Source organism: Patiria miniata, unplaced genomic scaffold, assembly GCF_015706575.1.
Source record: "Patiria miniata isolate m_02_andy unplaced genomic scaffold, ASM1570657v1 HiC_scaffold_2, whole genome shotgun sequence".
Taxonomy (NCBI): Eukaryota; Metazoa; Echinodermata; class Asteroidea; order Valvatida; family Asterinidae; genus Patiria; species Patiria miniata.
Window position 1 is genome coordinate 14,351,107 of NW_024037058.1, and position 25,643 is coordinate 14,376,749.

Below are 25,643 nucleotides of genomic sequence, written 5' to 3' on the forward strand. Positions count from 1 at the left end.
TGAGAATAAAATAGTTTCTCCATAAAGCTGAGCTCATACCAGTGTGTCTTTGTATTCTTCGTGTTCATCGTTCATCTACAGCTACAGTGTCATACCATATAAGTACATGTACAATAGTCAAACATCCCAAATACAAAGACTATGGTTATACACTGGTAGCAGCGAGTGTTTACCCGCACATGCCGTTGAAGCATAGCTCCATGGTTGAAGTGACACCTCTTCTAGTTCTACATCTCATCTGTAACTGACTTTGTCGCCTGTTCCAGCTGTTCCTGCTCCTATTTCTACCTGTTCCTGCTTCACTGCCTGTTCCAAGTCGTCGTCCTGCCTGTTCCAGTTGCTGTTTAATGCTGTTTTAACGGCTCAACAAAGTCCCCATTTCCGCACTTCATGAGCCGTCTCCCAGAGACTGATCGATCGAATGCCTCACCGTACCAAGTTCCTGCTGCCGTTCCTGTCGTTCCTGTTATCTTCCATTCATCTCTCCGTGTCTCGACCTCCTGTGTCTTCTTTTCTGAACTGTTCCTGTCTTTGAACTGTTCCTGTTTTTCAACAAGCTGTTCCTGTTCCCGACCTGTACCTGTTCACTTTTCGTCGTCTGCCAGCTGTGTGTCCAGCCAGTTCATCCAGTCCTGCCCGTGCCAATCGTCCCTCCCGACAGTCCATCACGGACGGAACCAAGCTGATGGTGGCGAGCTGAAAGACTCCTTACAAGTTATTTTGTTTTTCGCAGTATTCTTGTACCGTTTTTTTTTACCATTTTACTTTTTGTGTTTTTCTTTCATTACTTGTATTTCATCATATGTTATGCACATTACTTCTAGTTATCCAAATATCATTGACATTGATTATTGTAATAGCCTATAGTTCCGTTTTGGTTCAGTATTTATATTTGTATTATCTTTGCATTGTATTTTTCTTATACTGCACCAATTGCCCCAGCCAGGCTCCCCCTCCCACTAGTAGTAGTTCCACCTTCCCGTTACGCTATTTTAAGACCGAACTCCCTGCTCCATTTTCTGGAAATGGCACCGCAGATTTCACTCTTTGGTGTCCCCGGCTCGAGGTAGCCATGAAGGTCCCAATTGATGCGATACAAACAAGCCCATATTCTCCTCCCGCCCAAATTCCATGTAGCCTACTTGTGTGTTAATTTCCACAATATTCGTTACCATGTAATAATGTGTTTTTTAGTGAACTTTCATTTATGATATAATGCCCAATTAACCAAACTATTCACTTATAATTATCCGTTTTAACTGATGTTTTCGTCGTGTTAAGATCAACTTGTACTTTCTTGAATATTCTGTATTGTTTTTCATATAGTTTTGAATAGTGTATTGACAATTTGTGTGCATTCGTAACTTCTTGCACACGCATTTGGAAAAACAAAAATTAGTTGTAGTATATTATTGTTTAATTCAACACTTTATAATGTACCTGTGATTAACTTAATTAAAATGTAATTAAATTAAGTACAAAAATGACGGTCATTTTTGTACTTTGAAAATAAGGACATTTTCTTCCCCAAGAGGAAAGTACATTGTACATGTAATAAGTCCCTGAACACCCATACTACCACTCTCACAACAGGTGTTCCACATTACGACCCAAGGTCTTCACGTCACTCTTTTCCAAGCGAAACACTCCCAGCATACAAAGAGTGTGATTTCACCTTTGTACAGGGGGAAAATGACCTCATAAGGTATACTCACTGACCATTACGTCAGTCCATGGTCAGTTTACCTTTACTCAGAAATGATGTCATGTATTTTATGTTTTCCTTATATGACATCATACCCTTTTTTTACCTAAAGTTGCCCCTCAGAAACTGTATAAAATGTCCACATTTTCCCACTTCATTTTTTTCATTGAGTTCTCCTTATTCTTCTCCCAGGGAAACCAGAGGCATAAGAATAAAAATAGTTTCTCCATAAAGCTGAGCTCATTACCAGTGTGTCTTTGTGTAACCGGTGAAATATTTTAACTTTTTAATCATATATGTTTAGCACCTTTGCTTTTCCAATCTCTTTTGAAAGTTTTATTAATATTTTATATCCCAATAGTCGGTATAGTGCACGCATTTTCCAAGTATTGAAATTATTATTATCTTCATTGTTTTATGTACATGTTATATTTTTGTTCATGGTCCAGACTGGAGACTTTGTTTCTAGCTCATTATTATTCATTAGATAGACTCTAGCTAGTATTTTGTGTGATTTTGGCAACTTTTGAGGGGAATGGTCTGGAAAAAATGACATTTATTTGACACTCTCCGAAATGACGATCTATGCGTTGTGGGGCGCTAGTGCGACAGACCACATCCCAAATGTCAAAAAAAAAAGGAGTTCTAGCGCCCCCGTTAGTTAGTCTAGCGCAGGCCTACATGTATAATGATAAATAAATTCTTACATAATCCCTTCAAAATACACTTTTCATCCTCTTATCTATTCATTATAACCCTCTATGGATCCTCATTTCCTACCCCTACAATGGAAATGCACGCCTCAGTGCTAAATGCCCATACATGTACTTCAATTAAAAAAAAACACACACTCAGAACTCAGCTATTTCAGCTGCACAGAAATATGACGATAAACAAGTTTCGTTCATTTTCTTTTAATTTTTTGGTGGGTTGATCATTGACTTCTCGAGAAATTCTCACCCAAAGACGACGACCCCTATCTTTCCCAATGCGGAAATGTCATCTTGAAAAACAATCCCTCCATAGCATGGCAAAATAGCGGCTCTTTCAAGCCCAATTGCATCCAAAATGCTCAGAATTGGAAGCGCGAAGTCCTATCTCTTCAATTCCCCAATTGTATGGCTCTCGGAACTCTCTTATGTAGAATATTTTGAGGGTATAACTTTCATACCTTCCTCATTGATTCATGAGCTCGGCGGGTGGGTTTATGCCTACATGTCGTACTTAGGTACAGGTGGGACCCATAGAACATGTACAAAAAGGGGGCGGGGCGAACACTACCTATACCCACCCGATGCACTACTATCGTTCAAAGTTTGACGTTCATGCTGTGAACTGTTGAGAAGAAAACTCGCAGAGAATTATTGTACAAAAAAACAAGATGGAAACCAACTCAGAAGAAATCACACAAAACAAAAGAGTGATGGGGATCAACCCCACCACCCAACAGGGTTTTTAAATTCTTGTTTTGTACACATTTTATTTACAGGCTCTAGGTTACGTCAACTGCAGCATTATGCAGTTTGGGCACTAGTAAATGTAAAATGGAATCATTAAGAACACGAAATACTACAGCATAGGATTCAATAAGTAGATTCGTCAGGACAGTAAATATTCAAGTTAAATAAAAATCGGTCTGTATTAAATCAAAAACAACTCCTCCAAAGGAATCACTGTACTAAAAACAAAATTGATAACCTGTGGATATATCAATTAAATACATCATGAATGTAGTATGTATTTCTAGTGTTTCTTCGTTCTGAACATTTTCTTTCAATCAGAGAAATTCTACAGAGATAAAATCTTCAAAAGTTTATGAGAGATTGAACAGAGAGTAATACATGTAGACTGTACTGACCATACGGTTTACTGTATAATGGGCTCATGCAATGGGTGAATTTGGGTAATGCAAACTTCTTGATTTGTTAGTATCATGGACACAGTGGCCGGTTTTCTTTAATAATATCTGATTTTGTGACTTGCCAAACCTCATGAAAGCAACCCAGGGTGTATCACCACATTTTAGGTAAGATGAGAATGAAATTAATGAACACCAGGACAAACTGTGGAATAATAACCCTCTATTAACCCTTACCCTACTTGACCCTCCAATGCATGCCAATATGTGCCTCAAGAAAATCTCCTATGTTTTTTGCATGGCCCTCCAATATCTGCCATGTCATTTCAAGGGTAACTGGACAGGCACTCCAATACATGCCACAGAGAACAATGAGAGTCCTCTGATAACAAAGTGAGTGCCCCCAGCTGGTCAGTATCAGGCACCCTCCAGGGCCTCCAACTCCTGCCAATTGGAGCCTTCACTGTTAAGACTTGTTATCTGCCAAAAAACTGCAGCTGGAGGGCATTGGCATAACCAACTGACATGCAGTAAACTACCCTCAGAGAGTAAGGGTTAAAACAATTATCCCATGCTGAACCCTTTTTTTTTGATGGGCCATTTCTGCGACGTTTTTTTTTTGGGTGCAGTATGTCAATGATAAACACTCAATTTTCAAAAAAAATGGAGAAACACTCTGTATTTACCTCAAAAAAAATTTGGAAGAAATTCATCAGGCTTGGGAAAATTATGAACAAAAACCTCACACCATCATATGCGGAGAAAAAAATCAATAGAATTTACTCTTTTATAACACACACACACAAAAAGGATTGATTTTTGTGGCCATTACTCATTTTTGAACAAAATAAATGAACATTGTAAACATTTTGATAAAAAAATGGCTGGGATTAAATACATTAATCAACAGAAGTTTGAAGTTTTGTTCATTGTCAAAGGTGTGGAGACAGTACCACACGGTCCTATTTGACTTTTAAGTGAACTTGAGACTTTTTCTTTCTTTGATCATTTTCCCCCTTGAGTGGAAAGGTTCTCTGCAAGTCACCGCAAACAGATCAAAGTTTAACTCCTGGTCTTAAAACAAAATATGTATACCAGAGTAACTTGTGGGTCTTTGCGTGAGAGGGATGTTACTTGTTAGTCATGTCAGCAATATTTACAAGATTGATATCCTGGCTTCAAGTTAATGGCATCTAGGTTTGTTATTGAGTCAGTAAAATTGTCTTTACACTGCTTGTAAGCACCAGAACCAACTTGGGATTTTGTTACTTCGTACTAGTCCTGAGTGCATGTACATAATATGCACAACACTGATCACACACAAGCTTCAGTTAACCGTACTTGTTCTCTTTTGAGTCCTAATCACCTGATGGAACAGAACAGGATAGTTTCCATGATCATTTTTTCCTCAAAAATTCGAAAGTAGTATTTTTTTTTAACCGAATGACTTGATCCCTCCAAACTCCTAGCATTTCCTCACTTACGACTATAGACCTTTATCATGCTGCCACCATTTCAGTCATGTTCCCTGTATCCAATATACTGAATGATATTTTTTTGCGTGCACAAATGAAACCAGACTATTTTTCCTTCCAGCCTCACTTTGGTTACGTTGATTTGAATGGGATAAAATCAAGATGGCCGCATCATGATAATGGTCTATTGGATCTGGTGCCAACAAGCAGTGATTATACAATGTACTATCAAATCAAAAGAGTCATTAAAATTCAAAAACTGGACTAAACGCAACACAGATTCCAAAAACACTGGATCAACCTACAGTACTGATTATCAAATGGACCTCTGATTATACAAACTTGGTTTCAAACTGTACAACATTCAATGCCAAAAAATTTCCAAAACTACACAAGAAATATATTTTTTGTATGTATATCACAAATTAAAAAGAGTATTTCACTCGGGTACAAAAGTAAAGCAAAACAAGACAAAATTGTATTCACAGACAAATTATTTATAAACAAAATAAAGAACAATGAAATTAAGTTCATAGGAGTCGATCTATGCGCAAGGAATCTATGATACTATTTTACGGATAGCATCTATCAACTACATAGCTTTTTTTTTACAACATACTCAAATGTACAGGCTTCATTACATGACTGGCATTTAAAATGTCATGAGCATGTAAATTGAAATATATTTACATGGGCGTCCCTACCATGTACAAGTGGTTAAGAAGAAATTTTGGTTAAAGAGCAATCCAAAGGGCTAAATTATTATATAAAAAACTGGTTACTGCTCTCGCTAATTCAGTTCTGCCCTTTGTTAATCCATCATTATTTATAATAACAAAAATAGAAACAACCAAGATCTGACCTGAATGCATTTCTCTATTTACATTGCTTCATGATTTACATGAACAACTTTGTAACTATACAGGGTTTTAACACAGGCAATTTTTTTGTCAATCACTTCAAATCTACCAACACCATAAAATGAAGTCCCTAATTAACACAAAAACAAAACTAAGCCAACACAGGACACACATGTGAGCAAGTGCTTTACCTTCTAACTCGGACAGGGTGGGGCTGTATTTCATATATTTCCTCCCAAAGTTAACAATCTGTAACTACATGCATGTGTTTTAACGTCTAGGTATCTTTTCATTTGAAACATAAAACAATGAAATGGAGACATTCTCTGCTATTCTTTAATCTTCTACATTCTGAGACTATAGTCAATTTCTCAAACAACGATCATGGCAAAATGAATCTATAGTTCTCTGAGTTAACGTTTCACAGCTCCCATTATTTTGGTTAGGCAAACTCTCTGATGACCGTTGATTATTTTATCAGGAACACTGTGTCATCTATGGCTATTACTGTAAGGATTATGTAAGCTTGGAAAAAAGAGAAACAGCATTTCATTTGCAGACTATGTTGGTTGACTATCTTTCTTTGAACAGTGAATTTTAAACACGAACTCAATCTATCTTTTTTTGTTGAAGCACAAAAATCTAAAAGCAAAAACAAATTCATTTCCCCCCGCACAGGAAACGTAAAGCAAATTTCAAAAACATCAACGTACTAATGTTAGGTGGAACATAGAGCAAAACATGGGGCACACTCAGAAACAAACAATGAAACTTGACTTTACATGTTAGAAGGTTAGCAAACAAGCTCTTCACTTCAAACATGTATTACATGAAAGAGACAACTTTTTTTATTAACGGTTTAAGCTTTTAAACTCACAAAGTAACCACTCGTCACTTGTAGAAGTTTCCTCTCCTTGGAGAGTAGCTGTTGGCATTTGTGGGGAAGGAAGGTTTGGAAGTCCGGCCATCAGCACCAAATGCACCTTTGGTCCCAACGTTGGGGTTCGATCCAAACTTGCTGCCTGCTTTAGGATACGGTTGCTGCTGTTGCTGCTGAGGTTGCACTGCAACTGCAGCAGGTTGGTAGCCCTGTTTTTGAGCCTGCGGATAGGGATTCTGATATCCTTGCTGCTGCTGCTGCTGCTGGTATTGTCCCTGCTGTGTCAAGGATTGCTGCTGGCCCTGGTAGTATTGTGGAAACTGTTGTTGAGCAGCGTGCGACTTCTGATGATTGTAATCGTACACTGGGTAGGATGTGCTGTAGCCTGACTGGTGTTGGGGCTGTGGGGGTTGCTGCTGCTGTTGCTGTTGTTGCTGCTGCGGATATTGCTGTGCTTGGTATGGCTGCTGGAAAGGTGCGTTCACACCAGCAGGGAGGTAAGGAGACGCTGCTTGAGCATTGAAAGCTTTTCCAAGCTGCTGTAATGACGAATTCAAAATTCATTTTATTTTGACTTGATGTACAAAAGGCATATTAATACAAACATGCACTCGGTATTGTGTAAACAAAAAAGAAATCAGTAGACCAAACTGTCCAGTTTAACACGCCTACCAAATGTACAATTTCTGTTTTCAACCGGATTGAAAAAACTAACAAAACAGGAAGTCAACCGATCCAAGGAATTTGTCAATGCTGAATACTTGCATAAACACAACTGGTTCATGTTTCTAATCAAGGAGGCTTTAGCATTTCCCTGTTCGCTTGTATCTACCACGCTCATCTTGAGAGAAACTTTTCTGAGAGATGACACCACAATACCAGGGATGAGATTGCCCAAAACAAAAAGTTCGGAAAATTGGATAGGAGGTATGAAATATGACACTTTTGTGTTACTTTCTATGCACAGGCTTTAGGCATACAATTTCTCAGGTTCAAAAGGTCTGATTTTGGTCCAGTCTGGGAAAATGGCATGCCTGCATTACGTCTATACACACCTGTGGGTAAATTCCTGCTGAGCCTGGAGTTCTCACAGGTGTGGTATTTGCTGCTGGGTTAGGCATTTTCACAGGGGTGGATTCTCCTGATATATCACCTGAAACAAACAACAACACATGGTGCTAGAGCTGTACATGCAATGATTCCATTTGTAGAAAGTGAAGTCATGTGGCATATCTGCTCAAACATGGAGCCATCCATCACTAACTTCTACATACCAATGCGTGATCATCATTCACTCTCTGTTTATCGTATGGAAAACTTTGTGCACAATATACACTCACTTTTCAAACCCAGCGTTTCAAACATGGTCCTTCAACTATCAACCCTAACCTTGCTCAATCCTCCAAAATCAACCATTTTGGATTTTGGAGGATTGAGGCTGTAAAATGTGTTATCAACCAAAACGTCATGCAATTTATGTTGATTGTAAATGGTTCTCGGCTGATTTTCGTTTAGCAGAAAAATTTTGGCTTACCAGACCGAGTATCCGTCTTGGTCTTGGGAGGTGGCGGTGGAGGTATCTGCAGGCGCAATCCTGGGTTAGGTCTCTTACTTGGAGGAGGGGGAGGCGGGTCAGGGGAGCGAGGCCTCTTGTGGGCCAGTGCCTCCTTGCGTTCTCTCTCTCGATTCTTCTCCTTCAGCTCTTTCCTCATCTTCTGCAGGGGGTCTTCGTCTGAAGTGTCCAGCCTGCTGGAACTCCTGATTTTAATTAAAACCAATTTTTATCAGCCATTTCGTCAATACTCCATCAAAAATTCGCCCTTTATTAAAAGCCGTGGTAAAATAAATTCTCGGGAAGTTTGGTTTCCTGACTACTGAACATGGTGTTAATTTTGAGAATTCCCCTACATTTATCTTACAGCTAGTGTTGTAGTCCAGTTCATTACATGTCCTCAGAAGTTATCCGCTTTAAAGTCAGGCTACAAGTTGTTCGAATGAACTGTGACAGAAACACTCCACTGTTACTTGTGACTGTGACTAGACTTGCGACTGGACTTGTGAATGACTCCACTACACATGAAGGCAAGATATAACATTCATTCCCAGACAATGGGCTCTTATAATGAACACATAAATTTGACAATGGTTTGCTCGTGTTGTACCTAAAATACCATGTTGCAGACCTTTTGCCAAACAAAAATGAGCTACCTGTAATGGTCTGTACTTTGAAGGTGAGAAAAAACAAAGCAAACTTGATTTGTCAACAGCTGACTACCCTCTAGCATTAGACTAAAACAGAGCTGGTGAAATATGGGGAAATAAAAAAAAAGAAATTCCACAGGAACTAAAAGCTAGACACTGACCATTTGGGTTCTTGTGCTGATTCCTCCTCAGGCTTCTTGTGCTTCTTTAAGAGGCTGGTCAGCGATGAGATCACCTGCTGGGCCTCCGTGGTAAGACTCAGACGCTCCCCAATCCCGTTCTCTTTCTCCGTGGTGAACAAGGGCAGATTAGGCAACTGGGCGGTTGGGGTTGAGGCGTCGCTACCGCCGGCCTTGAGTGGGCTCTCCAGTGGTTTGGTCGGGGTGTTAGGGTTGGAGGTGGAGATGGGGCTCGGCAGAGGGGGCTTGAGTGGCACCAGGGGAGGTTTGGGGGCAACTGGAGTACACGGGGCGCTTGCTGGAGACTCCTTCTTGGCAGTTTTGCTATTGCCCAAATCGCTGCCCTTACGTTTCCGGTATTCCAATAACGACACCTGCAAAGTGAATGGTATATCATGTCCTCATCAAACTCAACTATTATAAGAAGTACGTTTTTAATTAACCCCAACCCAGGTTGTTTTTGAGGATTTTGGAGGATTTGTGGCTGTTTGCCATTTTAGTGCTAGTTGATTTTGGAAGATGTATTGTGTCAAGGTCCTAAGCTATACCTTGTGTTGTTTGTGCTCAGCCATGCATAAAGTATGCTTAGATAATTCTAGATATCACCCCTACTGCTTCTATCTGTATCTGCAGGTGTGTGTTGCAGACATTAAAATTTGGCATAAACGCAACGGCAGAGAGATGGTTCCTAGCCAAATAGGGCTTTGGGATAGGGTTAAGGAGAAAGAAGTCGGACGGAACTTGTGTTTAGATTTAATGCCAGTTCCAGAGGATTAACAAAAATTGAGCCATGTGTGAAACAATGACACAAGCAGGAATCTACAAGGAGAGGCCTGCATTCCTGTGTTACTGCATCACATATTTCTTTGCCAAAGCTTTGGCCCTGATCTGTAATAGATGACAACAGACAGGAATTTGACGGCTTTGGTTGTGACTACTCTCGGGATTTAATAAGCCTTTCCACACTCAGCTTTAAAAAGCACTTGGACGTACTTCTTGGAGCTACTGTGGCATTCAGTACACAATGTTTACGTGACCCACAATGACCTGATATTGAACTATCATGACATGACATTATAAAACTGACAGCTGATCAAACTTTATTCAAGAAAATTGATATAGTTTTGTATTGCAATGCGATATACTGACCCTCTTCTTTGCAGCTGGGGGTGTTCCTGGTACTGGTGAAACCAGACCAGCGGGTGGTGTACTTGGACCAAGTGGTATACCGCCAGGCCTCACCACACCCTGCGCCAGTGGTGGCTTGACCGGAGATGGAGGAACCCCAAATGGTGCTGCCTGTCCAGGAGCTAAGGGCCTACCAGGACCCATCTGTCCTGATTCCCCGAGTGGGCCTCTACGGACATCATTGGGTCCTAAGGAAGCTGGTCTGTATCCTGGTCGCGGCTCGTCATAGTTTTCAGGTTTTCGGCTTTCCACCCCTGTAGGTAGGGGAGCTGGTCCAGAAGGCGGTCTTCCAGGACCAGTTTGTTGTCCTGAATTGGGTAACTGACTCCAGGTGGATCCTCTCATTGGTAGGTCAGTGACAGGAGACTCTGAATCAGCTGCATTCGGACCGTCGAGGGGCTGTAAGTAAGTCTGAGAGCCTTCCCTCCTCTCCATCTGGTCCAATGGTGCACTGCCTGCGTCAACATTCATTGGTGGCACTACCGAGTTCAGGTTAGGATTATACTCAGAGGCTGTAGGTTGCATACGATCGACATTACTGCTTCTTTCTGGTGACTGGCCAAGCAAAGGCCTCTTTAAGGGGGATCCAAAGGAAGAATACAAATTTCCTGGCACCTGATCCTCAGCAAAGTTTGGCCTCTGAGGTAACTGACCCTCAGTCTGATCTGCTGAGGTTCCACTGTTTACATTGCACCCCGACAGGTGTCTGATCCTTTGTGTCGGTACATCCCCACTTACATGCATCTGGGTCTGATTCACAGTCTCCCCGGATATCCTCTGAGTACTGTACAAATCCGACTTCATGTCAAGTTTTCTTGCCACTGAGCTTAGCTGTAACTCCGCAGAAGACGCAGAGTGCGACAGGTCCGGCAATGAGGTCCGTGATCGGCCAAGATCTGGCAAGCTCATGCAGGATTTGTGCAGGTCGGGCAGCGAGCTTTGGGTGCTCTGCAAACTTGAAGCCAGGGACCCCTGGGAGGCAGACAGGGAGAAGTCCAAGCGTAAAGGCGCATCCCTACTGGCTGCTGTCGCAATCTCCTCACTGGATCCAGAATGACCATCAGCACCTTGAAATCCACCGGGTACTGCTTTCTCGCTCACTGATGAAACTCTACTTGCGTCAGTTTTCGGGTCATTTAATCCAGACCTATCAGAGTCTTCCCTCCTCTCCTGGGGCACACCTACCAGGACTGCTGCATCAATTTGCCTTTGGGAGTCCAACTCTCCAGAGTTTTCACTCATGGTTTGACGCATATGCAGTTCATCTTTGACGGGTGTACCTTCATCCTTAACGGGAGCTGTGCTGGCTTCGTGCTGCTCCCCGGGCAATAGGGAGATGGGAGACCGATCAAAGTCAGCCGGTGTGGTCACTGACAAGCCACTGTCAACAGAGGAACTTTTGCGGAAGTCCTGAAATGGTAAGATCAAACAAGAGGTGTGTAAGTTTCCCAGACAATAATTGAAATGCAATGTATTGTTACGAATATCATCAAATGATTGCAGAAACCAAAGTTTTATAACATAGCCATCTTATCTTTGAGCTAAAATTACATTAAGCGGAAGGAACTAAGTATCAGAGATTTTCATGCCAACAAACAGTATTTTGGTTGTTAAGTAACATGTGCTGATGTTTCATTGGTTTTAAGGCAAAGACTAAATTAGCTGTGCATCATTAATTTGGAAAGTCTACATCAAGCGGAAATGCTCTGCTTAAAAAAAAACTACTACATTTTACTCAACTGAGTTTCTGAAAACTCTAAATCCAAAAAAAGTTCATCTCGAATTTTGAATTAAAGAGATCACAGCTCATTTACAGTTGAATAGCTTTATATCTATTAACCCCTTGCCGCCGGGTTTTTACGACTCACTGCACAGGCTTACAAGCATCACTGCACAGTAACCTCTGCGCAGTAGCCGGCAGTAGCGGCACTACACAGTAGCAGCTGCTGACATATGGCATTAACACTGCATACCAAGACATTCTGGGCAGCGGCTATAGCCGTCAGCCGGCGTGAGGGGGTTAACAGGTATTACTTAGCTAGGAAAAAAACTGATGTTAAATATTAGTATCAATGAGCCAAAAAGACAGAGAAATAATAGTTATTGATTTTCATGTTCATTACATACTTAATACAGTCAGTAATATATAAATGAACCACATGGCCGATGGTCACAGATATGTGATGTTATGAGATTGCAGTGTTTTTGGGCAGTTAAGGGCTCTGAAGCTAAAAAAAAAAAAGGGTTAGCAAAATCCCTATAACAGAGCGCAAGTTCTTCCTTTCAATGTCAACATGTGCAGTGCAGTGCTAAATGTACACATCGAAATGAAATAATACGTTCTGGTTATCTGCTTAATTTTGAAAAGAAAGGAAGCAGTTGAAATGAATAAACAAGTATTAAAGGTAAACCAGAAAAAAAGAAGATAATTACTGAAACATTTAGAGCACGAAAACAAGGAACAAGCAACGTTTTTTAATGGTCTTTATGATGAAAGTCTACTACGGGCTCCGTGCACACCCCCATCAACGGTCGCAAGGGGAGAGTTGGGGAAGACCACTGGTAGAGACTTTCAAATGCATTGCCGACAAGACGCTAAGCTTTGCGTACATTCAAAATAAAATTAGTCGTGAGAGCTTTGCGCTATACGCATGCGAACCAGTACGCGTATGCGGTGCGTATCGTGCCCTAGGCTTTCGAAAGTGGTCAAACAGCGTTTGTGCACGGAGTCCATACATGACATAGTGAGTCGGACTGCATTTGCTTTGCATTCTCTTGCCCTTTAAACAGAAATAAAATCGTTAGCCAGACTCTCACAAACTCAACTGAGCCTACTGCACTAAATGACTTTTTCTTTTCGTTTTCTCTCTCCATAATTTGTCAATAGTCATTGGAATCACCAATGAGCCTTTTTCCCTGAAGAGACGGCCATGTCTGCCAGAAACAGTTGTCCACCCTTGTATCACTTTTTTTGTTGCACATGCAAGGCTTAGGTCTCAATATTTTTGTTATCTACATGTATGAAGATATGGTGCCATGAGAAAACTGCAACCCCTGCCAAATTTAGTACTTGTGCATCTGGCTATCAAGAGTGAGAGACTACAGAGTACCGAAGTCTGACGTCAGCTGTCTTTGTTCTGGTTCACGCGCTGAGTTCTTCACACATTAAAGCTGTGCACGTGAACCAGAATACGTGGCACACTTCGGTACTCTTTAAACAGAACAATTAAGCTTGGCACCAACTGAAAAGGAATGGGTTGCACACGCACACAGGCATGCGTGGGTCTTAGCGTGAGTTGAACTTGAGAAGGTGTGCCGTTAAATTCTGTACCTTCCTGGCGGGCAGAGGAAATGGAAAGGCTAACGAGCGTCTCCTGATGTCGAAAGCGCACTCAGGTGACACAAGAGGCTAGAAAGGGGAGGAGGAGGGGGTGGAGGTGATAAGCACACGTGAGTATCACTGCACACCACACATCCTGTGATGGGCAGTCTGAAATTGGATAACGTCTGACTGCTCACGACAACCCTGCTATAACTGTCAGTTCATGTTAGCTGCATCCGGTTCATTAGTGACTTCATCACACACGCGCGCACACACATTCTGGAATTTGTATTCCTGTGGAGACATTTCTTTGTTCTCGTGTAGTAAACATGGTAAAGTTTTCGAGTTTGAAATTAAAGTTTCAAAATGCTCTTATTTTAACCAGAATTAATTTCCTGGGCTGAAATTTGGACTAAATATCTTTTTTCTAAAACTCTTCCATTTGCGACAGATCAACCCACCTTGGAAATTCCTAGTTTTTGAGTAAAATCCATATATCTATTTCGTGAAATTCTTGTGGAGACGTATTCATCTATAGAAATTGTCCTGTGGAGACGTATACAATCTTTTGTTCCCTATTGTGTGCATGTCTCCGTAAGGTAGTAAATTCCAGCACACTACTGATTACTAGTACCCATTGGATAAACACGCAAGTTGCGTTAGCTTCCGGTTCCAATGGTTCCAAGCTACTTCATGTGGAGTGGGCGTGGTTTAAACTAAAGTGGCGTGACACTAACGAACCGGATAGCGATAACTCATGATGAAGATTAACCCAGGACTCAATAAACTCAAACTACCCCAAACTGACAGAAAAAGAATTGCAAACCTGCATTGAACTAGTGGCAGAACTGGTAGTTCTCAATTGTTTTAAGGATTATATGTGGACAGAGAGAGATATTTTCACACGCCACTTTTAAGCAAGTAGCTCTTTTTTGCCATGAGGCCTTCTTCTGTAACAAATAAAATATGTCTGTAATGCACAATTTGTCAGTCGAACCACGAAGTGACGTATTGTGTGCACAAAGTCTACGGGCAATCCGTCACTTCGTGGTGCACCCGATGAATTGTCTAAGCCATTCCGTGCACGCTATCAATGTTCATTCACGGAACCTCTTTCAACGACGAAAGCACTGTGCCAGCTACTGTAAACAGCAAACACCACATGATCAATTAATTTGACCCTAACCCTCCTCAATTCTCCAAAATCCTCATGGAGGTTTTAGAGGATTGAGGATGAATGATGTTGAAGCACATGAGGATTTTGGAGGATTGAGGAATGGTGTTTGAAGAACAGGAGGATTTCGGAGGATTGGGATGAATGCATTTTGAGAGAAAGGACTGTCGGACGACTTTGAAGGATTGAGGCGCTGGGTATCCTTCATTTGAACATAAGTGCTAAGTGTTGGAGGACTTTGAAGGATTGAGGATGGTTCCTTGCAAAAAGGGTCTAGGAGGTTAGGGTTAATAGCTGGCACAATGACTTTGCCATTGAAGGGGACCTCCATAAGTGTACAGTGGTACCGTGCTTGGAATGGTCTATACCTTCACAAAATACATGAGTCGGACCTAAACCCAAAAATATTTTACCAAAAAGCTATTTAGAAGCCTGGATTTGTCCTTTTCAACCTACCTCAGTTTGTCCTTGGGCAGAGGGTCCTATCAATCCCGGTAAACTACCGACACCACTTTCTGGTTTGCGTGGCGTGTCCACTGTGCTAGGTTCAGGACCATTGCCAGTGGTAGCTGCAGGCGCGTCCTCCTCTGCCGTGGAAGTCCTGTGAGGGTGGAGCTTGTCTTCTATCTGGGCCGCAGCAGGGGGTGGGGTTGTGGTCAGTCGATCCTCGGCGATAGAATGACGCAGCATGCGCTTCTTCAGTGGCGTCATCATGTCTACGTTTGCATTGACAATTGTGATGGAAACGTAGATGAGAATGGCACAAAAATATCACAGAAGTTGAAACTCAAGGACACAACTTCAATACCTCAAAAAGTGGTGTAAAATAAAACCTTGCATAAATTTCAAGATTATAACCCCCGTTTTTTATTACTAGTACTACATTCATTTATTTTAGTTAAGATTAATCAGATACTACCTCCTATTTGACAGCACGTGCAATATTATTTGTTCACTAATTCATATTGATTTTGTTTACTTAATTTTTGCTATTGTTTTTCTTGTATATGTATAGCGCCTTGAGCACCACACAGTGGGCATGCTTGCGCTTTATAAATGCCCATTATTATTATCAACAAAGCAATGTGTTTTTCACATATCTGGTTTGAAACTATTACTAAAAATATGAATCTAACTGAAATCAATAAGACTAAAATCAATATGCACACCAGGGCTTCTTTTTCCAGATCCCAATTTCACTACAAATCTATCATTTTCCAAGGCAAATGATGCAAATACTTTTCTGAGTATGGCTTTTCGTCATTCCATTGAAAACTTTGGCTTGCAAACCACAAAGTAAAACTGTAAGCAATGAAATACTAAGTGTACCGTTTGAGGCGCTGGTGTTGGGTGAGAGAGCAGGACTGACTGGATAGCTGGCAGGGTTGGGGCTCAGCGTGCCATTACACAGGGGTGACTCGGAACCGCTGTTATTACTACTGCTGGTCTGGGTCTTGGGCCCTGGTCCGTTACTCTCACTCATGGCCTGCCGAAGCCATCTCTGCCAAAGGAAAACACGGGGTCAGAAAATATTGTATCAAAATGAAAAGCTTTTAACGTAGAGGTTTTCAAACAGTAGTATCCAAAAAGGTGCATCCCCTCAAATGCAAACTTGAGTGGATGCCAAATAGCATACTTCATTAGAATTGTCGTCCTGTCTGCAAAATCACAGGTGCCGTGTCACTTGTCGGCAAAATATACCATGACAAAGAGCGCCAGCTATTGTCCAACAGTGCCCCAGATCGTCCACTTTAACCTCGCACTGCAATAATCAGATGGTGCCCCCCTCCAACTTTGAATTTGCGGTTGCCAGGTGACCAGAAAAAAAAGATCTTGGCTAATTTGTTGTCACGCCCCCCAATCCACATTGGTCTAGTGATGCTTCTGATAAATTACCCATAATTGGAATTAAAAATCTGAGCGTAAATGTCATCAGAGATTTATAATCAACAGAATAACTCTGTCAGAACTTTGACGAAAGGAAACTAAATTCTGTGCAGTTTAATTCTTGAATGACGATTCTTGCAAGTCAGAAACCACCCAACCTTTTTGGCTGAGCCAAAGCTGGCTTCCAGATTTCCCCTGGGCTCTCTGCTGGTGTTGAGGTGCAAGACAGAGCCCGGTGAGGAGTGGCTGGGGGAGATGATGTCGGCTGGCTCTGTCTTGATGGTCAGAGGCTTGGTGGCAGAGGCTTCCTGCGCCTTCTCATTCAACCACTCATTCATGAAGAACTGTAGGATGAAGGTCAGACAATAAAATTAAATAAAAAAACAAACAAAAACCCTGCTAGTTCGTATTATAGGGACAGGTTGCCAATACTTTTCAATGGCTGGAAATAATGTTCAATCATAAATAAACAAAAGTATCTGTTAGATTTATTTTTGCAAAAAAAAATCAGAAAGCTACATTTCATAATTGCTTCTTTAGGGGAGAATACAACATTAAACAGGCACAAACTCAATGTTCTACAAGGTTTTATAGAGTACCTCTGGGTTCAACCTTGAGTTACTGTTTGTTTAACTTCCTATTTCTTCCCTAATATGGCAGTAAAACAAGATTGTGAAGTTTGAAATCGGTGGCCCTAATGACTTGGAATATCGGACCAAAATGTGAAGCAGATGGTATCTTGAACTGTACACAGATACATTAGCGTTGTAGTTGAGTCCGTCGCTAGTCCTTCAAAGTCATCACAAGTCCTTCACAAGTCCTCCGGTTTCAAATCAAGTCGCAAGCTACTCAATTCATTCCTTTGTTATTGTTCCTCCTGTTACTAGGGACTGGACTTGTGAAATGACTTTACTTTTAACTGGATGGGTTTGTGATGGATTCGCCTACAAAACTGAGACATATGGTAGGGCAACGAAAGTGCTTCAGTGACACATACGCCTGCGCTTTTCGATCAGGAGCCCAGATAGGTGTGGTAACTGCCCTCACCTTTTTGGTCTTTGGAAACTTGAAATGTTTGCTGCAGGCTGGGACCGGTGATGCCATCCCTTGCTGATCGGTGCCTTGACTGGGACTGAATACCGTCTGGATGAGCAAGGGGGCGGGATTGGATGACAATGAGACCGCAGGAAGGCTAGTAGACAGGGGACACGTGGGGGGATTGGACTCCTCATCGTGGGATGAGAAGTCCACCGAGACGGTGGATGCCCCGCTGTTGACACGGCTGCGGCGTCTTGCTCCTTTCCTTTTGCGGCTGTAACCGAGAACACAACAATCTTCTTGTGAAATAGCTCAATGAAAGTGTTCTTATCACATTTTCCCAAGATTGGTGCAATGAAATAGTTTTTATTCTTCTTTGATGCATGCAGCTTGCATTTGTTGCTGAACAAAAGGAATCTCATCTGTAATGTTCAAGGCTTTTCAGTTTATAATAAAAGAGGAATGTAACGCTTACTTTCATTTTCCCAAACAGAAATTCAACACAATGCTGAGACAGCCTTTGAAAAACAACATTACTGATTACTTCAAAAGACATTGAAAAATTAGACACAATGATTACATTTCAGGGAAAGAATGCTGCTACCGGACGCCACTTTTTTCCTTCACATATTATCTCAATAAAGGTCAGTCACTGCATAAATGTGGAAAAGACATGAATCTGGGATTGAGAAACATTTCCAATTTTGTTAGGAAATACTTTGTGAAAATGTTCTTGACTCTCCATAGACTTTGTGCACAACCGCTGAACTGGCGTCTGGATACTACATTTTTTCCCATTTCAGTTTTGAATATTTCTTTTCCTGCAAAGTATTTCTCTATTTGCTTCTAACACCAATTCTGACACCAATTGACCTATCGCAGTAGAATCGCGTCAACGCAGCTGAATTTGTAAAATATTGCCCAATTACACGATATACAATGGACGCGTAACGGGCAAAATCTGAGACAAACAAAACTTAGTGTACAAAAACTCCCTAGGGTTGTCTAAGGGGCGTGGCTAACTCGCAAATGGCGATAGGTCAATTAACAATAGGGGCAGTAATATATATAAGTCAAAAGATTTCCTTTACAATAAAAAGTCGCTCACCCTTTGAACCCTTTTGTTCTTGTGGTGACAGCAGGCATGGTATTAACAGAGGATGTGTTCACCGCAGATGTAGTACATGCTTCAGTGGGAGTAGCGGCTGAATCCAAGGCTATCACCTCCACTGATGCTACTTCATCTGGGGTTGCACTGGGAAGGCAGTCCTGCAACATAACAAGTGCAACAATTATAATGTGCTCCCTTTGACATTGCTTATTTGGTTGTATTTATTACTTACATAAGGATTTTCTTACTAAATCAGTATGTATGATTCCAGGTAACTGCAACAAGTCCAAAATGACTTTAAATAAATTTCTAGCTATATTTGTTGGGATAATTTGTCTCTATTTGAGTGCCGACCCTTACCCCGTTTGATACAATAATTATGTCAACTCTGCCTGCCATATCACCTCATGGAAAACCATCAAAGCGAAGCGTGAAAAGCATTTGAGACCACATGAAATTTGTTGCTCATTTTTATTAAGACTCTGTTTTCTTGTACACTAAAGCTAAAGGGGATACATGTACTTTTTGGTAGAATATAGCTTTTCCCCCAGGTGTCCTTTAAGACTTGTAAAAATGGCCTTGGTTCCCTTTTAATCACTAAGAATGGCCAGTGCAACATATCTTTTCTCAAGAACCTTGAGGACACATGGCCTGTTCGATGCCTGCTGTGGTATTTGGTAAGATAGTCCAAAAAGTACCTTGACACAGAAAAGGGATAAAGGTTATGTAAAACTCACTGCTTTTCCCACGGAATCTTCTTCCATAAAGCCTGCATCTTCCTTTTCCACCTGTTTCTCTTCTGATTGGTTTGTAGGGGTTTTTGTTCCAGAGTTAGCCTCTGTAGTAGGCATGCTGGTAGCCATAACTGGTACTACGGCTGCCTTGTTGCCTGCTGTCCTCTCCAGAGCTTCCTTCCGTCGCTTCTCTGTCTTCTCCATCCGAGCGAAGGCTTGAAGGATGGCTTCCATCTTGCGCTCTTCACGAGTCATTTTCTTGGCGGCTTCCGGAGCCAGCTTGGTCTCGGCGCGGTTCTCTTCCGATCCTTCTGTTTCAACCTCTGCGGAGGTGTCGCTGTTTGTGGGACGGGCTGGGGAGGTTTCTGGGTTGCTTGGGGTGAGGTGCGAGGACTCATCACCGTTGGTGGTTGGCAGAGGCTGGGCTTGATTCTGCATCCAAAAAGAAACTTTCTCCGGTTATTCACAAAAAAAATGGCTGTACTTCTAAGTTATTGATTATCTTCAAATGACATGTGGCACTTTCAAATTTAAGTTTTGTTTTTGAAAATTCACTGGAAGTGAATGAATAAAAAGTTGAAACAGTATATGAAAAATGTTGATGTCAACCACTTCAGTTCAATTAGCTGCTATTTGTTTAACACCAATAAACCAATTTTGTTTAAATTGTGTTTTTTTAATTGTGTTCAGAAAATGGCTGTCGTCGAATTAGTCCATAAGCTACATGTACCTGTGCATTATGAGCAGAGAGCGAGACCCTTAGAGGAGACACCGTTCTCTTCTTGCTGAGGTTTGAGCTGACAGACAGTGAGGAGCTGTCCTGTAGATGGTTGATGAGGGGCGTCTTGGCCGGCGTGACCTGGCTGTTCTGCTTCCTGAAGTGACGCTTCACTATGCAGTTTTTCTTAGAACACGCACAGTGCACTGGGTAGGAACTAATCCAAAAATTGAGGATGGAAAAATCAAGATTTTTTACATACATGTATGATAAAAATTAACCCTAACCTTCCCAAATCCCCCAAAATCATCTTTGCAAAATGGAGGATTTTGCAGGATTGAGGCTATATGGCAAAAACGTGTGGCTGATTTTGGAGAATGCACTGTGTCAAAGTCTTCGGCCGGACCTTGTGTTGTTTATGCTCAGCTGTGCATAAAGTTAGGCCTAGATTATACTTGAAATCCTCCGCACTACTCCAGGATGTCACTGGCTCTGCCTCAGCATATTGAGAGTGATTGCTGGAGGATTTTGCAGGATTGAGGCGGTGGTCACACCTCCAAGGACCACATTCAAGAAATATTATTACGAATAATTTTGGAGGATTGAGGCAGTATGCAATTTTGAAATAGAGGCAGTTGGAGGATTTCGCAGGATTAAAGTTGCATCTTAGCAAAAATGCCAGAGGCAGCTAGGGTTAATAAAAGCAAAAGATCAATTACATCATATAAAAAGTATTACAGATATTTGCTTTAGGTTCAAGGATTGCAAATGTACATGTGCAGCTCAAAATCGGAAAGGGCTATTTAAATCGAAACTTGACAAATGACTACAGCAAAACTGAAATCAAATTTTGGACAATTGAAGGTCAAATTACAAAGGCTAGGAATATTCAAAGTATGATTAGTACTGTTTTCTTTGATAGTGAGACCTCTTAAATTAACCACATAACCACATTTCCTGTTTTGCATTCTTAATTTATTTACTTTCAGACCAGAATTTGAAACTCACCGTTCACATGCAAATGAGTCATCAAGTGGCTTAAAATTAAAGGGGACAAGATCTGTCCTTTGAGTGGTGTGTCATTGGAATATGTTCTAAAGCCCTAACCTCTCCTTAACCCTAACAACCCTGAGCCCATCAAGCTCCAACAGCGGGTTTTGCTTGATTTTGGCAGGGTTGGTACCGAACACTGGCCAGCTGGTGTTGGACTTTGATTGACTGGGTACCAAAGGCCCAGGGAGACCCTGTTGAATTTTGTGAGGTTCGGGGCAGAAGGGCGTGAGATTTGTGAACACGTTGGAGTTTGAGGGAGTTCACTGGCATTTCTTCGTGGGTATGCTCACCCACGGTCCTCAGCACAGTTTGTGGTCAAATGTGCATGTACATATTGCTTTATTTTGTTAGGTTTGGTACCATCCCTATCCAATCACTCGACAATGCATAGGCCCATCCATACCAAGTCAATCAAACTCCAACAGTTGGAGTTTGGCAGGTTTAGTACTGTTCCCCGTACAAGGCCTGTTGGAGTTTGGCAGTTTTGGTACTAGTACTTACAGACCTGTATGCAGCTGTTGAAATTTGTTAGGTTTGGTATACTTTCTAGTGCAAGAGCCTAGGGGGTTAGGGTTAAGCTACAAAATACTACTCAGTAGTATGCATTTCTCTCCATACGAGTGTGCACAACACATGTAGTATTCCATAGTATTTGGTCCCTGACCCCCAAAGAGCCCTTAGGACGTTAGGGCTAATGCATTTTGGTCCAAAAAATGGGGTAGGTGTTTTGGGCAAATATTACGGATTTTAGGTAGTCATTGCAAAATACAAGTGTTATTGAGAGTTTTTGTTTTTAAGGCAGAGACAAAGGTTAACATGCTATGTCAAAAGAGATTTTTGTTTGATTATTCGTTTCTTATGTACATTTTATTCTGTACGAGCGGGAAAAAATATAACAAGAGATACCATAATACGAGAAACCGAAATATATCCCTAGAAAAATTTCATGATTATTTTTTTTAATTATTGCTATGGCAGTATATGACTTACACCCTAATGATGTAAGGGCAGTGAAGAGATTCTTCCAACAGTGCACAGTATGAAGAAACTTTCAAATGCAAGGTATTTAAATCTTTGCCACATCCTTTTTTTGTAAAGCGAGTTACCGATAATAATGTATTGCCAAACAAAAAGAGAACTATTTTGTTGACCACTTTTTTGTAGTTCAGTCACTTAACTTCCAGGGATCTTCTATGAGAAAAATCCACCCTAAATGCTCTGACTTAATGGAATAACAGTACAGAGTAGAAGGAAGACTTCCTTTTATTAAAACTCAAAACAAGTTACAATGAAATTGTCCATATGATTTTCCATGAGTTTTCCCAGGACAAAATTAGGGCTTTCATGCCCAATTCCTTCATTGTTTTAGAATATTAAGTCCAGCGTCTAGCGGTGCCTTTGTGGCGTTTTATTGCCTTGCCGATATTCTCAGTGAGCCCAGCGCTCTGCGGCGCGAAGGCCCTAGCCACAGCTCATTAAAATCAGCTATTGTGTTGGCAGCATTGCTATGTTAATTAGGCTCACGATCAGCCTGTCAGCCCGCCTTTCGGCCTTCCAGTTATACACAAGACCACTGACCACCACAAAAGCACCACAACTGTGCATTGAACATGGAACATGTACAGAGCATACATGCATAGAAGGTATAGTAAACTGGAATCTAACTGGAAGATTGCAGTAGCCAACTTATTACGCATCATCAAGTATGGGAAGTGCAGGCTTTTCTCATTGGAATATCAATTTTCTATGTTTCCTTGTAAAACAACAAACTTCCATGACTTTTCCATGACTTTTCCAGGATTTTTCCGGATGTTTCCATGACTGTGGGAACCCTGAAGGTACTGTACTGATTGAGTGTCACTGCACAAAGCAGAGCACTGTGGATAGCAGTGATGTGCAACAAAGTCCACCTGCTTCAACACACAATAGAATGTCAGAGGGTCTGGGTGTGTATTTTAACCCTAGCGTACCTGAATCCATCAAAATCCACACCCTTGTTTCGGGGGATTTTGGTGGATTCAGGATACCTCCATATTGAAAACGTTGGGGGATTTTGATGGATTCAGGACATGAAGCCTAGTGGTACTGTAGGATTTTGATGGATTCAGGATACCTCCATATTGAGCAGTTGGGGGACTTTGATGGATTCAGGATCTCAACAGATTTACTCCCGGCTAACTGGTGGATTCTGATGGACTCACTGGCCACCAAAATGTTTTTGCATGACAAAATTGATGGATTTGGGCGGATTCAGGATACTTTCTAGTAAATATACCCAAGGGGTTAGGGTTAATACCTCAAAACATTTTGAAAAGTGGGTGCTAACTCTATGTGCAAAGTACTAAAGAGGATCAAGTATGTCTTGACTCACCAATCCATGTAACTGAAGTCAAACCCAATAGTAACCTCCGTCTTCTTTGGAATACCGAGCAGGGCAAACAAACAGAAATGGAGCACATTGTTCTCAACGTAGTGCCGCACCTCAGCGTTGGGAGAACAGGATCTCCTCACAAAACGCGCCACGTTTCCGTAGTTCCGTGCATCCACACAGATATCCACGTTGTTGAATTTGGAGTAAAACAACACAAACGGGTAATGCCTAAGGAAAAACAAACAGAGAATTTCGACTATAAATTTTAAATTCATTTTTGGGTTCTTTTTGTCTTCAAACATTCTCTAAGCCCAACCCCCTAGGCTCTTTTGGCTTCGATACATCCTCAATCCTACAAAACCTATGAAACAAATTGGATACTGCCTCAATTTTCAAAATCATCCGTTATTTCTTGATTTTGTTCAATGGAGGGATAACCACTGCCTCAATCTTTCAAAAACCTCCAAAAGCGCCACGCTGATTTTGGAGGATCGAGGAGGGTTAGGGTTAAATGTTTTTGCCAGAACTCTTTTGTTCATGGTATTTGAACTATGCTTGGCAGTCCCTTCAATTATTCTTCCTATTGTTTAATCAGACACAGACAGTCACTTATTTCTTCCACTTCCTCTGCCACACAGGCTAGTCAAAAAAATCCAGTCAGATTACATTCACGTAAACATTGTCACTGGTAGGTACAGCTGGCATAGTCATCACCTCCAGTCAAAGCATGGCTAAAACAAAGGAATTCTTAATCATTGTAACTGTTACTTGATTTAATATGACTGCTGTGATGGGGTAGATGAATTTGCCAAAATGACATGCCTGCTTAGTGTAGCAAGAGCCATTGTGTCAAAAATACAAGGCCAAACTGCCTCAGAGTCTGTGGTCACCAACGGCAGCAGGACACAACTAGGGAAGGTTTTAATTGTCAGCCCAATTCCTGACAAACACATCCAGAACATCTTTAAAAGCTTAACTTGTTTCCAGGGCAATCATGTGAAATGCTTTGAGATTTGCAAGGATGTAGACTCACCGCTTGAAGAATGTCTTGTCTCCCTCCAACTGCTCCTTCAGCATCACCTTGCCCCAGTACTCAACGATGCAGTCGTTGCTTCGCAGGTTCTCTGATGCAGCGATCCCTACACTGGATGCACTCCTCCCAAATCTACTCAGGTTCACCAAAGGATCGGATGGCAGAGGTAGGCCAGTGATGATAAACGGTGACGGGTCTGGTTTAGGGCCTTTCGCCTGGGATGAAATGATGTGTTGAATATCTGCGCTATACTGGTTGCAGACTGCTTCCTCGTACCGGTCATGTGTTGCCCTGAAACGACAAGGTATATATTCAAGTTGTCAACGCGTCAATGCAACACTTTCGACAGGTAATCATTAGTTACATCTCAATTTGATTTCAAGATTGAAAACATTATCCTAAAATGAGATTTAAGGGTTCGCATGGGTGGACATGATCAATGAATCGGAGGTTTGCGGTAGCACCATGTGAATGGTATCTCTTTGTGAGTTGTGTGGTTCTGAGAAGAACCAGTTGGTGAACTCAATGTTACAAACATGTGCCTTTGTTCTAGTTCACGCACTGGTTTGCGCACTGATGTCCTCACACGCTTAAAATATGCACATAAGGCCAACAAAAAAAAATATTCGGTCTCTGGTCAGACCAAAGTTCCGGAATTGACGCGGCCACGCGGCTTTTTTTTTTTCTTTTTTTTTTTTTTTTTTTTTCCTTCAAGCTTGAATTGTACAGACAAGGTGGTACTATTTTGCTTTTTTGGTGTCCTCATGTACATTGGTGTCCTCCATAATTTGCCTCGGTGCTTTCGATCATTTGCCTTGGTGCAATTTCCCATTCCTTGGTGCTCTTTGGTAAAAA

The 25,643-nt window shown here is 41.4% G+C and overlaps 1 protein-coding gene across 3 annotated transcripts in view; it reads right to left on the minus strand.

The window, feature by feature from the left end:
* Positions 1-4,304: 4,304 nt before the first annotated feature.
* Positions 4,305-25,643, minus strand: part of LOC119726612 (inactive histone-lysine N-methyltransferase 2E-like) — a 34,613-nt gene continuing 13,274 nt past the window's right edge. Inside the window, exons 8-22 of one of the 3 annotated variants that reach the window (XM_038198358.1) lie at positions 24,789-25,079; positions 23,756-23,983; positions 20,344-20,548; positions 19,617-20,045; positions 18,877-19,037; positions 17,778-18,042; positions 16,889-17,074; positions 16,173-16,344; positions 15,300-15,559; positions 13,679-13,756; positions 10,309-11,757; positions 9,142-9,533; positions 8,313-8,536; positions 7,834-7,931; positions 4,305-7,314 (exon numbers count right to left, since the gene is read on the minus strand). In XM_038198358.1, coding sequence (XP_038054286.1) covers positions 6,790-7,314; positions 7,834-7,931; positions 8,313-8,536; positions 9,142-9,533; positions 10,309-11,757; positions 13,679-13,756; positions 15,300-15,559; positions 16,173-16,344; positions 16,889-17,074; positions 17,778-18,042; positions 18,877-19,037; positions 19,617-20,045; positions 20,344-20,548; positions 23,756-23,983; positions 24,789-25,079 — 4,963 coding nt within the window. In that variant the 3' untranslated portion in view covers positions 4,305-6,789. Of the gene's footprint in view, positions 7,318-7,833; positions 7,932-8,312; positions 8,537-9,141; positions 9,534-10,308; positions 11,758-13,678; positions 13,757-15,299; positions 15,560-16,172; positions 16,345-16,888; positions 17,075-17,777; positions 18,043-18,876; positions 19,038-19,616; positions 20,046-20,343; positions 20,549-23,755; positions 23,984-24,788; positions 25,080-25,643 lie in introns of all 3 variants that reach the window. The other 2 variants (XM_038198357.1, XM_038198359.1) reach the window with 2 other exon arrangements.